Source organism: Artemia franciscana, unplaced genomic scaffold (genome assembly GCF_032884065.1).
Source record: "Artemia franciscana unplaced genomic scaffold, ASM3288406v1 Scaffold_284, whole genome shotgun sequence".
NCBI lineage: Eukaryota > Metazoa > Arthropoda > Branchiopoda > Anostraca > Artemiidae > Artemia > Artemia franciscana.
Window position 1 is genome coordinate 562,726 of NW_027063596.1, and position 15,934 is coordinate 578,659.

General features: G+C 34.1%; 1 protein-coding gene across 1 annotated transcript in view; it reads left to right on the forward strand.

Moving 5' to 3' along the window:
- The window catches only part of LOC136043019 (uncharacterized), a 47,004-nt gene extending 34,925 nt beyond the window's left edge, over nt 1–12,079 (forward strand). The window contains exons 5-7 of the mRNA XM_065727903.1: nt 1,582–1,954; nt 5,279–5,453; nt 10,186–12,079. Of these exons, the coding sequence (XP_065583975.1) occupies nt 1,582–1,954; nt 5,279–5,453; nt 10,186–11,869 (2,232 nt within the window). The 3' untranslated portion in view covers nt 11,870–12,079. The remainder of the gene's footprint in view (nt 1–1,581; nt 1,955–5,278; nt 5,454–10,185) is intronic.
- Nucleotides 12,080–15,934: the final 3,855 nt, after the last annotated feature.

Here is a 15,934-nt window from a genome sequence, read left to right on the forward strand (position 1 = left end):
GATTTCTTATTTTAAATTCCGACAGGATCCAGTGTCATTGGGGGGGGGGGGAAATCTTGGAAAACACTTAGAGTGGAGAGATCAGGATGAAACTTGGTGGGAAGAATTAGCACAAGTCCAAGATACGTAACTGACTTAACCAGGTAATCCGGAAAAATTACGGGGGGGGGGGGGTAATTCGGAAAAATTAGGAAAAATGAGGCATTTGTGACTTACGAACGGATGATCAGATCTTAATGAAATTTAATCTTTAGAAGGATCTTATGCTTCAGAGCTTTTATCGTGAATCCCGACCAGTTCTGGTGACATTGGGGGGGGGGAGGTTGTAGGGGGAAACCGGAAATATTGGAAAACATGAAAATTTAGGTATCTTTATCTTACAAATGGATGATCAGACCTTGATGAAACTTGATATATAGAAAGATCTTATGTCTCAGATGTTCCATTTGAATTCGAATCGGATCCAGGGACATAGGATGTTCGAGGGGGGAATAGAAATCTTGGAAAACGCTTAGAGAGGAGAAATAGGGATGGAACTTGATGGAAGAATAAGCACAAGTTCTAGGTACGTGATTGACATAACTGGAATGGGTCCGCTCTCTTTGGGGGAGTTGGGGGGAGGGTTCAGTTCTTTTGCGAGTTCGGTGCTTCTGGACGTGCTAGACCGATGAAAATTGGTAGGCGTGTCAGGGACCTCCACAAATTGACTTGATAAAGTCGTTTTCCCCGATTTAACCATCTGGGGGGCTGAAGGGAGAGGAAAAATTAGAAAAAATAAGGTAGTTTTAACTTGTGAGTGGGTGATTGGATATTATTGAATTTTGATATATAGAAGGACCTCGTGTCTTAGATCTCTTGTCAAAATCCCGACCGGCATTTTCTCAGCGTTTTCTCTATTAAATTCAATGTAGTGTTCCATCAGTTGGCACACAGTAAAGATTTGGCCAATAGTAGATCGTCATGGTCGAAACCCAGATTGGTATTTGTCGATAGCATAAGTGGTCATTGCTTGTATTCTACGGAGGAGGGTCTTAGTCAGGATTCTAGTTTAGTGGCTTGTCAGGCTAATTGGCCGGTGGGTTTCACATTGTTTCTTCGAGTCTTTTTTTGTGGATTGGCACTTTTGCTGCCAGACACCACAAGTTTGGGTCATATCGAGTGGACCAAGTGACTGTTATACGATGGTAGTGGTCAACAACATCTTCTGAGTCGATATTTACTATCGACTGTTGGAGGGGGTGGGGTGTCACCCTTTGTGATTGGGAAGTAGCTTAGGAATAATTAATGATCAAATTAATTAGTGGTTAACAATAATTAATCAGTTAATTTTTATCGGCTTAAAAATAATAATTAATGAATTATTCCTTTGAAAAAACTAATTTCCTCGTTTTTATTAGTTCTTTAAGTTTCTACTTGAGTTTCTACTTGACAAATTAGGTCAATGAAAAATCATGTTCACTGTCCTTTATATTTCATTATCCGTACCTGGGATGGTTATTGGCCTCTATCTCTCGCTCACCCGAACCAACTCACTTACTCTTTCTATCTCTATTTTGACTGAATTCTTTACATATTTTACAGTGTATCTGGAGGATTGGGACATTGAGTAGCCGAATACTATCCCTCATTTTGGCTAGTAATATTCTCCATGAATGGATTCTTCTCATTTTGTTTTGCCATTTCTGTTGTATGGTTGTTTGGCTACAAATGGAAAAGACGAGTTTCTGCTCAACACAGTGGGAGGAGTCAGTTTACAAGGTCATTGTATCCTGTATTTATTGTTTTGATTTCTACAATGTCAGTCGGGGCAAAACCAGGATGAAGATGATGGTGTTTTATGTGGTGATTGTGGTGGAGGATATTATATTTGTAACGATTTATTTAATATTCTCACATACTTTGGATCAGTTTTATTACGTTACTCCTGTTGTTGTTGCTGTGACTTTAATTATTGGTACGTTGTCATTTTTTTCATTTTATCTCTTTTTCTTCATATCTTTTTCTTTCTTCTGCTTCTTTTCCTTTGTTTTTGATACTTACACCTACTATGAATCAGTTATATTCCATCCTTGCAATTATTGCTGTGGTTTTACCGACTGGCACATTATTAGTCTTTCATAATTTTTATTTGTTCTTCTTCTTTTACGTTTTATTCTCTTTCATTTTCACCTGCAATTGAACCAGCTTTATTTTGTTACTCCTGTCATTATTCCTGCACTTTATTTATTGTTACGTTGTCTTTTTTTATATCTCTTTTTCTTTCTTCTGCTTCTTTTCCTTCGTTTTTGATACTTTTACCTACCATGAATCAGTTATATTCCGTCCTCGCAATTATTGTCTTGATTTTATCCACTGCCACATTGTCACTTTTTCATTATTTTCCTTTTTTCATTTTTCTTCTTCTTTTACATTTTCTTCTCTTATTTTCACCTGCAATAGATCAGTTTATTTCGTTATTCATGTCATTATTGCTGTCATTTTATTTAGTGGTACTTTGTCATTTTTGTTTCATTTTATCTTTTTTTTCGTCGAATTTTTTCTTTCCTCTAATTCTTTTTCTTCGTTTTGATACTTTCACCTACTATGGATCAGTTATATTCCGTCCTCGCAATTATTGTTGTGGTTTTACCGACTGGCACATCATCATTTTTTCATTATTTTCCTTTTTTCGTTTTTCTTCTTCTTTTACGTTTTCTTCTCTCTTATTTTCACCTGCAGTGGATCAGTTTTATTTTGTTACTCCTTAAATTACTATTGTGATTTTAATGACTGCCATCTTGTCGTGTTTTTTCTTCCTCTTTATTCTTCCTATAATATAAATTTATTTTTCTTCCTATAATATAAATATATTCCTGTTTTTTTTATTTGTGGCTATTTGAATTGGTGAACGTATGCCACGTAGAACATTCTAAAGACATTTCGTTAACAAACAAACATTGAACTCTGTCGCTGCTGTTTCCTATTATGATATTCCAGACAGAAAACACATTTTTCCTGATTTCGTTTGATTTTTGGCTATTTGAATTGGTGAACATTTTTCACACTTGACATTGTTAAAATTTGAGTTCTTTTGTTTTTCTTCTGTGTTTTTACCTTTTATTTATATATTTTGTTTAAAAACTTACAAAACTTTTTTGCATGTTGACCAATGTCTGCGTTGCGCATGTACCAATCTCCTCATTCAGTGCCTTCAGCTGGGAGTGTAATGCGTGGTTGCGGGCTTATCATCCGACGAATGATTTTATTTAATTTTTTTTTAGTTTTTTCTGTTGATAAAGGCTTCCAAGTGTGAAGCTGAAATATTCAGGCCTTTATTATTAGTAATAGTTGTTTAGTTCCAATGTCCTATTTGAAATTTTTTAACTGTTTTTCTATATTATCATTTGTTTTATATGTCAATGTAAAAGGTAGTGCGGTTTAAGAAGCTGTTTACTTTCTAGTTTGTTTGCCACGTGCTACATACATTACAATATTACCAATGACTTTATAATGAGCAAGTAGATAAGTTCTTATAAGCTAATTTTGATGGATGTATGTGTGAAGATTATGTTTTGTATTTGTTTACGTTGTACATATGTATATGTTATGTTCACATGTTACTTTATGCATATAAATTTGTTAAGGAAAAGTACCAAGGGCAGTCAAAATTAAATCTGATCCCCTAAATTGTTTGAATTTCACAGCCATATATTGATGCTTGTAGATATCTCACTCCATACAAAATACATGGACCAACGTGTTCCTCAATTTCATTGGCTATCTAACACCCGCCCGCCCGGAAAATGTCATTGGATTGAATAATGCTCCACCCATGCTTGGATTTTACTGGAATGCGCTCCATCCGTGCAATGTCATTGGCTATCATCAATCTTTAGGAGAAAAAATCATTTGATCAGATTGCTTTTGAGGTTGGCAATTATGTTGAAGTGAGATATCTAATGAAACCTAATATATAATCTGTGTCTTTGGTATAATATGTACTGAAAAAGCTCCATGTGCAGTTATGGAGTTTTTGGTATTAGGGTGCTGATTTTAAAATAAGAGATATATATAAAAGATAAGATATATATATATATATATATATATATATATATATATATATATATATATATATATATATATATATATATATATATATATATATATATATATATATATATAGGTATATATATATATATATATATATATATATATATATATATATATATATATATATATATATATATATATATATATATATATATATAGGTATATATATATATATATATATATATATATATATATATATATATATATATATATATATATATATATATATATATATATATATATATATATATATATATATATATATATATATATATATATATATAGAGCTAAATATAAAATAAGACACATAAATTTAAAAAAATAAATACATATGATTCTAAGTAAATTAAGATGGTTTAGCTTTCCTTTTCAAGGGGTAGTCTTCTTCCGGAATCAAGAGACCCTTCATGTTTCAGGTTTTCACTGACGGAAAGTGTTGCTAAATTTTATTATTTAGTTTTGCTTGTTTAATTCTACGGCTCAACGTGTCAACTCTGAAAAATGTGGTATTTTCGTATAAGCTTTATGATTTATCTCTTTTTCATTTATTTGTTTTTTTTTTTATTTTAATTACACTATTTCTTAATTTAGGTCTTCTCGGCAGGATTGCATGCTACCGCTTCTTTCACCCAATGGTATCAGTTAATAATATGGTATCAATGGGTGTCAATTATCAATAATAATTGATACCATATCAAATGGTATCAATGGTATCAATTATAATTAATAATCATTTATGCATTCTAAGATTTTATTATCATTTATAAAACCAAAAAAAAAATTTTAAATAAAAGCTAGAGTATTAATTAACCTAATTTTAACAGCCAAACTTTTTCGAAAACCAAATACCTTAATCCCTGGTACTGCTTTAATTTAATTTATTTTTAATTTATTTCTTTTTATTTTAATTACCCTTTTTCTTAATTTAGGTCTTTTGTGCATGATTGTCTACTGCCGCTTCTTTCACCCAATGGTATCAGTTAATAATATGGTGTTAATTATAATTAATAATCATTTATGCATTCTAAGATTTTATTATCATTTATAAAACAAAAAAAAAATTAAATAAAAGCTAGAGTTTAATTAACCTAATTTTAACAGCCAAGCTTTTCCAAAAATATTTCCTTAATCCCTGGTACTGCTTTAATTTAATTTATTTTTATTTTAATTACCCTTTTTCTTAATTTAGGTCTTTTTGGCATGATTGCATACTACCGCTTCTTTCACCCAATGGTATCAATAGCCTCGTCAAACGTCATGACTTCAAGTTGTGTATCAATATTATCAACAGAAGCTATCAAAGGGGGTGTCCATCAGGAAATGCCTATCCTTCGAACGTTGAAGTATAACAAAGATGAAACAAGGTGACTTTTGAATTTTGTTTTCTTTTGAGGGGATAAAGTAGAGATGACACCTTAAAGTAGAACTTCAGCTATAACTACTAAATATGTTATTTTAATATTTTATTTTTTTATTATTTATTTATTTATTTATATACATGATATTTTTTATTATTGATTTGCTAGTTTTCTATCGTCAATATGCTTCTATTTTTCTAGATCATATTTCTGTTTTTCAATCTAATTCTAATTAATTTTTTTCTAATTTTATTCTAGTTATTCTGAATCTTTAATCAATTCCAATATTTCTAGTATATGCATTTCCGATGACAATGCAATGATATAATATCAAAATTTCTTCTTCTTCTATTGTTTATTCTATTATTCTATTTTTCATCTATTTTATATTTTTCTGTTGCTTGAACTTCGGCTTCATCCTCTAAATGTGTTGTTTTTTCCCTTTTTTTTATTTATATGTATCTTATTTTTATGTTTATCGGTTACATGGTTTCATTTTTTAACTCTTTTTTTTTACACATGAGCTGTTTAGTTGCTGTTTTCGATTGCTTGCCAAATTAATTTGTTTAATTTGCTTGGACGTCTGATGACGGCACAATAATACAACATCAAAATTTCTTCTTCTTCTATACTTTCCCTCTCATTGCCATTAGTATTTTTATGGCACTTGGTATTGACCAAGTAACATATAGCGATCGCACATTCTGTCGGTCGGTCTGTCGTTCTGTCGGTCGGTCTGTCTGTCTGTCCTGGTTTCGATAGTTTAGGCACTTCCAGATAAGCTAGGAATTTTAGGAATTTTAGGAAAGCTAAGAATGAAATTTGGCAGGCGTATAAGGAACCGGACCAGATTAAAATAGAAATAGTCTTTTCTCCGATTTGACCATCTTGGGGGAGTTAGGGGGCGGGTTAATTCGGAAAAAAAGAAAAAATGAAGTATTTTTAACTTACGAACGGGTGATCGGATCTCAATGAAATTTGATGTTTGGAAGGGTGTCATGTCTAGCTTTTATTTTAAATCACGACCGTGATTTTTAAGTCCTAGATACGTGATTGACAAGACCGGAACGGATCTGATCTCTGGGTGAGTTGGGGCAGTCGGTCTGCCGTTCTGTCTGTCGGTCTGTCTGTCTGTCTCAGTTTTGATAGTTTAGGCACTTCCAGATAAGCTAGGACGATGAAATTTGGCAGGCGTATCAGGGGCCGGACTAGATTAAATTAGAAATAGTCGTTTCTCTGATTTGACCATCTGGGGGGAGTAGGGGGCCGGTTAATTCGGAAAAAAGAAAAATGAAGTATTTTTAACTTACGAACGGGTAATCGGATCTTAATGAAATTTGATGTTTGGAAGGATATCGTGTCTCAGAGCTGTTATTTTAAATCCCGACCGGATCCGGTGAAATTGGGTGGAGTTGGGGGGGGGAGGAACCTAAAATCTTGGAAAACGCTTAGAGTGGAGGGATCGGGATGAAACTTGGTGGGAAAAATAAGCTCAAGTTCTAGATACGTGATTGACATAACCGGAACGGATCCGCTCTCATTTGGGGAGTTGGGGGGATGGTTAATTCTGAAAAAGTAGAAAAAATGAGGTGTTTTTGAACTTACAAAGGAGTGATCGGATCTTAATGAAATTTCTTATTTAGATGGACCTCGTAACTCAGATATCTAATTTTAAATTCCAACTCGATCCTGTGTCATTGAGGGGAGGGGGAAACCGGAAATCTTGAAAAACGCTTAAAGCGGAGAGATCAGGATGAAACTTGGTGGAAAGAATAAAAACAAGTCCAAGATACGTGACTGACATAACCGGACCGGATATGCTCTCTTTAGTGGAGTTGGGGGGGGGGGGGGTAATTCGGAAAAATTAGAAACAATGAGGTATTTGTAACCTACGAACTGGTGATCAGATCTTAATGAAATTTGATATTTAGAAGGATCTCGTGCTTTAGAACTCTTTATTTTAAATCCCAACCAGATCCAGTGACATTGGGGAGAGTTGGAGGGGAAAACTGGAATTCTTGGAAAACGTGAAAATCGAGGTATCTTACGAATGGGTGATCGGATCTTAATGAAACTTGATATATAAAAGGATCGTATGTCATGCTCCATTTTCGATTCGAATCGGATCCGGGGAAATAGAGGATTGGAGGGGGAAACAGAAATATTGGAAACCGGAAATCTTGGAAAACGCTTAGAGTGGAGAGATCGGGATGAAACTTGATAGGAAGAATAATTACAAGTTAAAGATACGTGATTGACAAAATTGAAACGGATCCATTCTCTTTGGGGGAGCTGGGGGTTGTTAATTTGGACAAATCGGAAAAATTTAGGTATTTTTAACTTAAGAACGGGTGACCGGATCTTAATGAAATTTGATATTTAGAAGGAACTCATTTCTCAGAACTTTTATTTTAAATCCTGACCAGATCTGTTGACACTGGGGAGAGTTGGAAGGAAAAACCGGAAATCCTGGAAAACGCTTAGAGTGGAGAGATCGGGATGAAACTGAGTTGGCAGAATAAGCAAATGCCGTAAATACGTGATTGACGTAACCGGACTGGAGCCGCTCTCTTTTGGGGAGCTAGGGGGTGGGGTTCAGTGCTTTGGCTAGTTTGGTGCTTCTGGACGTGCTAGGACGATGAAAATTGGTAGGCGTGTCAGGGAACTGAATAAATTGACTTGATAAAGCCGTTTTCCCCGATTCGACCATCTGGGGGGGGGGGGCTGAAAGGAGAGGAAAGATTAGAAAAATTGAGGTATTTTTAACTTTTGAGTGGGTGATCGGATCTAAATAAATGCTGATATCTAGAAGGACCTCGTGACTCAGAAATCTTATTTTAAATCCCGACCGGCATTAAGCCTCTGATTTTCCTTTTAAATCAATCTATTGATTCGCAAAATTTTGCTAGAGCTCATACCATATGAGCGCTTGGTTCTTGGCTCGTCCGACCCCGTCACAAATGCCATATGAGCTCTTAGCTCTTTTTCATTTTTAGGGTTATGAGCCATTTTTAACACTTCGAAATGTCCAATTATTTCGAAATTTATCAATGCATGCCTATTTGATGATGGTTTAGCAATAAAACATTAGAATTTTCATAATTTTGTAGCGTTATTAGCAATTTCCGGCATAATATCAAATCTTTAAATATTTTAACCTATAATTGATCTATTGAATCTTCAAGCTTTTCTGGCTGTCGACCATGTTTGGCTCTTTCAGTAAATGGATTGATCATAAACCAATAGCACACTCAAGTTTCATTTGGGAGTTAATGCATTTAGAATTTTTTTTTATGGACTTTGCCGTAAAAGATTTAGCTTAAATATATTGATACAATACAAGAAACCGAATAGTGACTTATTTGCTTTTATGCTAGATTTATATTGTTTTTATGCTTTGTATGGAATTTGTAACAGGATTTGCATCCCAATGATACTTTTCATGGTGTAATATCACGATTGATCCCTTTTGCCTTAGACTATATGCCTTATGCCTGAGCTACTCCATAATTACCATATGACAAAAAAAGTAATATGATGGATATGATTGATAGAGAGTTAAACCCTCTAACCTTCTCTCCCCCCCCCCTGAATAAAGAAGTGTCACAGAAAATATAGTGATTGTATACGTTTTTGGCATTGGCCAATTGTCATTTTTGGGAATTTGTACATTTTCGGCGTATATCTTTTGGCATTTTATACATGATTTAGGTAAATATTTCGTAGTTTATATAATTGAATTACCCATAAAGTGAGCATACCACTCAATGCCTTTTTTATACTCTTTAGGGATATAATAATCACTTCTATCGCAAATTCAACTTTAAGCACGTTTTGACCTAACATAACTAACTCAACCTAACCTAAATATAAATAATTTTGGTGCTGAGAAAACGTAGTATTATTTTGTCAAAAACAACCGATAACGCATATTTTATTTGAAAATTCTTCATTTTTAAGAGCTCAAAAAGTGTTTCAATTTGAAGTTGCGATTGAAGCGATTATTATATTCGCAAAACTTGTGACAGCGCAGTGAATTATGCGGCGTCTTGATATATTTCGGCTGACGTTTGATCCCAACTGTTGCAAGGATTCTTCTATGTTAGCTTGGTGGAGTGATGCTGGCTCCCGATCTGTATCGTCTTACATTCGTAAAGAACACAAAAAAGGCATCGACTGGTATGTTCACTTTATTGGTAAGTCAATTATATGAACTGCGAAACATTTACCATGATTTATTTTTAATGTTAATGATCATATTTATTTGTACTAATGTATATTTGAAAAGAACACAAAAGAGTGTCATGTGGTGTGATCACCTTGTTTCTAATAAAGTAATATAAGGCATTAAAATTTACCTCATTTTTCAAAGTCTAGGTGGAGGGAGGTGTTATAAAATGTTGCTTCCAACAACATGTTTCAACATATTTGTAAATTTAATTCAGTGCGCATTTCGCAAATGTAATTTGGCGAATGTATCTCAATCTTAGAATTTGAATGGTAGCCAAATTGTGAACCGTGTTTTACAATACTAGTTTCGAAAAAACTAATTAGCCTAAAAACTGTTAAATACTTAAAAACTAATAAAAACTAAGAATTTAACAAGCCTAAAGACTAATGAAAAAAAAAACAAAAAAACAATAAGCCTAAAACCTCCTAACCCTCCTGACTGTATGCTATACTATACATGCTATACTTTGAATTTTGTAGTTTTTTTGCATATTTATTTTCTTTACAGTTTTACGGTGGTATCAATTCCTCCTCAAGACAGCATATACTTAGAATCCCCACTAAATGTATCTCATGAGCAAGAAGTTCGTACTGACGAGCCTGTTGAAGACTTGACGGCTCGATACGGCTTTGACTCCGAGGTCGTTGACTCGGTGTGTGAGGTATCAGAAATTATCGGTGACAAGCTGGAAAAGTCGGTGACTATTCCAAAAATCCTTGAAGACAATATCAGTGAAATTTTATCCACGCATGACTATGAAAATATGGCGGCAATAAATATATGCCGTAACTTGTGGGGAGTCCGCCACTGGCAAAAATATTTAGACATACAAAATAGTAATCATGATTACAGTGTTGCCAGAGATCCTGATTATTTAAATTCAACGTTCACTTCTTATAGTACTTCTAAAGATTATTCTGACGTTATAGTCTCATCTCGACCGGGTATATTGACGTCACAGTGTGAGTCTCTTCCTGATTTGTTCAATACATCAATCAGTCAAAGTGAATACAGTGAATTTGGAGCAGTTGGAGAGTTGTGGAGATGCTCAACTTTAGAAAATATCTATTTAGCTGAACCGAATGCCAAAGTTATATCGTTTAGTGAAGAAAATGGCACTGATTTTGGGACTTATATAAGAGGCTGCTTATCACCACGTAATCGTGACTATGAGAATATCTGGGAAAAACCTTTGCCTAAAAAAGGTCAGTTACATGAGGTATATACGCGTCTCCCCACTGCCCTTGAAACAATTTTAGAAGAAAACGAAGATAGTCTAATTAGCAACCAGAGTATTATTAAAAGATGTACCGAAATGAGGAGGAGTCGAGCCTCTCAAGCTATTATTCGAAAGTTGAACCATGAAAGATGTGTTAATTTATTTGAAAAATACTCGCCGCCAAAAAGGCCTGAAAGTGCACAAAGTAACCATAGTACAACAAGTAGTAGCTCTCTTGTAGCTACGGTTGAAGAAATAGTCCACTCAAAAGTTTGTGACTTATATGATACAGAAAAGCCAGTGATTTCACCCTCAGTTAACAGTTCTCCAGAAGAATTGAAACTGAAAACTAAGTTAGTGATTGAGCGGATGCACATGTCTCCAAAGCACGTGGCGCCATCTAATCCAACCACTTCTAAAAAGACTGATGAATCTGATAGTTCTGCATATCACCCTAGTGCTGATAAATTACCAGTAATTTCACCCTTAGTTAACAGTTCTCCAGAAGAAGTGAAACTTAAAACTAAGTCAGTGATCGAGCGAATGCACAGGTGTCCAAAGCACATGGTGCCATCTAAACCAACCACTTCTGAAAAGACAGATGAATCTGATAGTTCTGCTCATCACCCTAGTGCCGATAAACCACCAGCTGTTAAATTACCTTTAACATATGAAGAAATTAGTTTTCTATCCAAGCTGGCTGTTCAAAATCAGGAAAATATAAACGAAGCCTTTGAAAGTGACGTCATTATTTTAAAAAACAAAAATACTAAGAGTGATATCTGTTTTTCTAGTCCAGTTTCTTCTAAGTTGTCGCAACCACGATCTCGTCAGCCTTTGCAAGTGCTGAATGGAGCTAATCTCTTGAAAAGGGCCAATGAATCTCTACCCCCACCTATCTTGCCAAGAAATCCAAAAAAGAACAGAAAATACTCCCAAAGCTCTATAAACCAGAAAAATGAATACTTCTAGATTTGTTTTGATCAATATTAGTGAAACTAATCCTAATAATTTTCTTTTATGAAAACTTTCTTTTTATGCCCATTTCTCGTCATTTATACTGGAAATTCAAAAAAATTGTTACTTTGGATTAGTCCAGTATCTTCAAATTTTAATTAGATTCGTCGAAATTATTTCCTTCTGTTGTTTTTCGAGTTGATATTAATTAAATTAATTGTAACGCTTCAGTATTTTTCATGATAAATTAGCCTGTTTTTTTTTCTTTTACGCACTCATTTCATGTTTTATATTATAATTTTGAAAAGACTGTAATTATAGGTATCAGGTCCATGCAGAGGCAATGAGTAGCTATTTCTTCAACTCCTTTTAGTCCATAACTCTACTTTAGAGCTACTACTGCTGAATTTATTTCTACAATATGTTTAACATGCAGTATTACATCTATATTATATAAGTACCAGACGACCGAGCTTCCCGGCATAAAATGGTGTCTGGCGTATTCTTTCCCCCGTTGAGATCCCCCCTCTCAGATATGTAATCCCTCTATATTCAGAGTCATGCAAGAAAAAAGACTCTTCGTGGAAATTTTCTAAATTTAGTTGCATAGATCTTCATTTTGTTTTTCAACTTGTACAACTTGTGTATTGCTGCCCCTGAACTATATAGAGAAAAAACAAACTTACTTTACTAAAAATTCAGTCCAAAGTTAAACTATTTTTAATCGATTAACCTTGTATTTATTTTGCCAAGACTTATTATATCATTATCATGTAAAAGGTAAAGGATACGGCATTAGACTTTACAGTCCCTACGGGCGGTACTGATCTCTGTTTCTTGGCCTTTCAACCAGGAAGTGCAATGGGGGGTTGGGGGCCAACCATCCTGTGCTTTCGCACACCCTTCCTGTTTACCTTCCCCAGATTTCTCCAGGTACCCATTTAAAGCTGGGTCGACTCTGGCTAAGCTTACAGAGTCACGCCACTGACTCCCGTCCCAAACTGAACTATTGGGTACACCGGGATTCGAACCCGCGTCCTTTCAGACAAAGGATCCCAAATCCAGCGCACCAACTGACTCTTGCCGTTGTCGCACCCATGAAAACTCTATCATACAAAGATCCTGCTTTTCTTTTGAATGCTTATATGAAATTGAATGGTAGAATTAGGATAAAATTTAAGATTTAAGAAAAATTTAAATATTATAGTAATAATGAAAAATATTACAAATTATAATTTAAAAAATTAATGAATTCATTTATATCTAGTGAGAATCCATAGTCAATAGTCGTATGTTAAATTAAATTGCGTTTTATAGTCCATTATTATAATCTACAGTCAACTTTAATGTGTTATATTAACTTGTGTTGTACGGTCCATGATTTTGGAGTCCGATATTATAGTCTACAGTCAACGTCAATATTTTGTATTAATATTTGTTGTACAGTCCATTATTTGAGAATTCACTATTTTTTTTAGTCCATTTCTATAGTCTACTGTCAATGGCCATGTGTAGAATTAGCTTGTAGAATAACTAATCTTTTAAATATGTGATTTGGCTACAAGCCAAATCAAATACTTTGCAAAAAAAATGCCAATTTTGTAGCTCCAATTTCCACTGAAGGGATGAGATTTTTTGTCAACATATTGACTATTTTTTAACTGCATCGGTAGTGCTAGTCCATCGGTAGTGCTGCATCAGTAGTGCTTTTTTAACTGCATCGGTAGTGCTAGTCCATCGGTAGTGCTGCATCGGTAGTGCTAGTAACTGTCCATCGGTAGTGCTGCATCGGTAGTGCTTTTTTAACTGCATCGGTAGTGCTAGTCCATCGGTAGTGCTGCATCGGTAGTGCTAGTAACTGTCCATCGGTAGTGCTGCATCGGTAGTGCTAGTCCATCGGTAGTGCTGCATCGGTAGTGCTAGTAACTACACGGTAGTGCTAGTCCAATAAATGTAGGTGAAGGGAGGAAGGAAAGATAGTTATTGTTTTTGAAATCCTGTTGGGCAAGGTTTCTTTATTTCTGAAAGTTTTTTTCCCATCTAAATAATATTTTTATTTGATCTTAGTGGGGTGCTGAATGTCCCTGTAATTACTTAAACTCTGTATTTTTATTGCTTTAATTATTATCTTCTTATTAGTTATGGAATGAATACTGCTTAAAATTTTACAGAAACACAAACATTACATAGATTTTTTGAAGCTTTTTTTATCTAAATAATATTATTATTTAGATATCAGTGGGGGGTGACCAATATAGCTGTCATTATTTAAACTCTTTATTTCTATTGCTGCAATTATTATCTTCTTATTTTTTTAAACAGAAACCACTAATAAAACCAGAGAATTTCTATTGAGCTTCATGGTTGTTTTTGGTTATATGTTCATCAATGGCTGTAAAAGATAATCAATTCAAATTTACATCACTAAATAAAATGAATACTGCGTAAAACTTTACTGAAACATATGTATATCTATGCTCCAAAGCTATTCTGAAAATTCGTCCAAAGCTTTGCACACTCATGAGACACTCATTCATTTCTGTACCTGCCCATCATCTTTCATCAACCTCCATATTCTTCCACAGTTCATTGATTTATCACATTCACCCATCATATGACCCATCATATTGGTCAATGCATTATTATAAAATGACTATTATTTTTTATTCAATTATCATAGTCCATTGTTTAGTTTTTTTTTATCAAATTTCTGTTATCTGGGAGGCCATTATTAGAGTCCATGGTCAACAGCTATGTGCCATAATAACTTTTGTCATAATTTATGACATATTATGATGTACTAACTTATGTCATTTGTGTGCTGGTGTTCATTGAGTTTTGTGCTTCCTTCGCAATATATGGTCAGCTGACAATGACTGTAACTTTCACTGAAGGGACGAAATACTTTTATCATTTGATCAAGGTCCTAAATAGGGAGGGGGTAGGACTATCAATGCCAAAATGTTTGTCTGACTCGTAAAAACGGAACAAAAATGCATAAAAATAAATTTTTAATCTGTTTTCCTTAAACAATTTTTCTGGAATTCTTTTCTTAGTTAGTTTAAGAGCAAAAACTAAGAAAACACTTAATAAGACCAATGAAACACTAGGGAAAATAGAATGATTGTATACATTTCTGGCATTAGCAAAGTTGGCATTCTTGGGAATTTATACATTTTTGGCTTTTTTTTGACATTATATACATTATTTATTTTTGGCATTTATGATTATAAATATTTGCACATTAGGAGAGGCTGTTTTCAATGGTGAATTACTATGTTTGGGAAGAACATATGTTGCGTGTTTTCAATGGTTGCGTGTTTATATGAGGCTGTTTTCAATGGTGAATTACTATGTTTGGGAAGAACATATGTTGCGTGTTTTCAATGGCTGCGTGTTTATATGAGGCTGTTTTCAATGGTGAATTACTATGTTTGGGAAGAACATATGTTGCGTGTTTTCAATGGCTGCGTGTTTATATGAGGCTGTTTTCAATGGTGAATTACTATGTTTGGGAAGAACATATGTTGCGTGTTTTCAATGGCTGCGTGTTTATATGAGGCTGTTTTCAATGGTGAATTACTATGTTTGGGAAGAACATATGTTGCGTGTTTTCAATGGTTGCCTGTTTATATGAGGCTGTTTTCAATGGTGAATTACTATGTTTGGGAAGAACATATGTTGCGTGTTCACCTTGTTTCCATTAAAGTAATGCAAGGCATTAAAATTTACCTCATTTTTCAAAGTTTAGGTGGGGGAGGTGCTATAAAATATTCCTTCTATCAACATGTATCAATGTATTTCTAGGTCGAATTTAGTTTTCATTTCACAAACGTAATTTGATGACTGGATCTCAATCCTAGGATTTGAATGGTGGCAGAGTTGTGACCCGCTCATCACAAAATAAATTTCTATAGCCTATTGAATAAGACTAGTTATTGTGCTCTGCTGCACATTGTTTGAATGTAAAAATGAATTCCTTACAAAAAAATACAAAAAATAAAATAATATGAATAAAAGTGCTTTTGAACACAAGTCAATAGTTGCAGGTGCCCATTGTTACAAGGTACCGAAGATAGC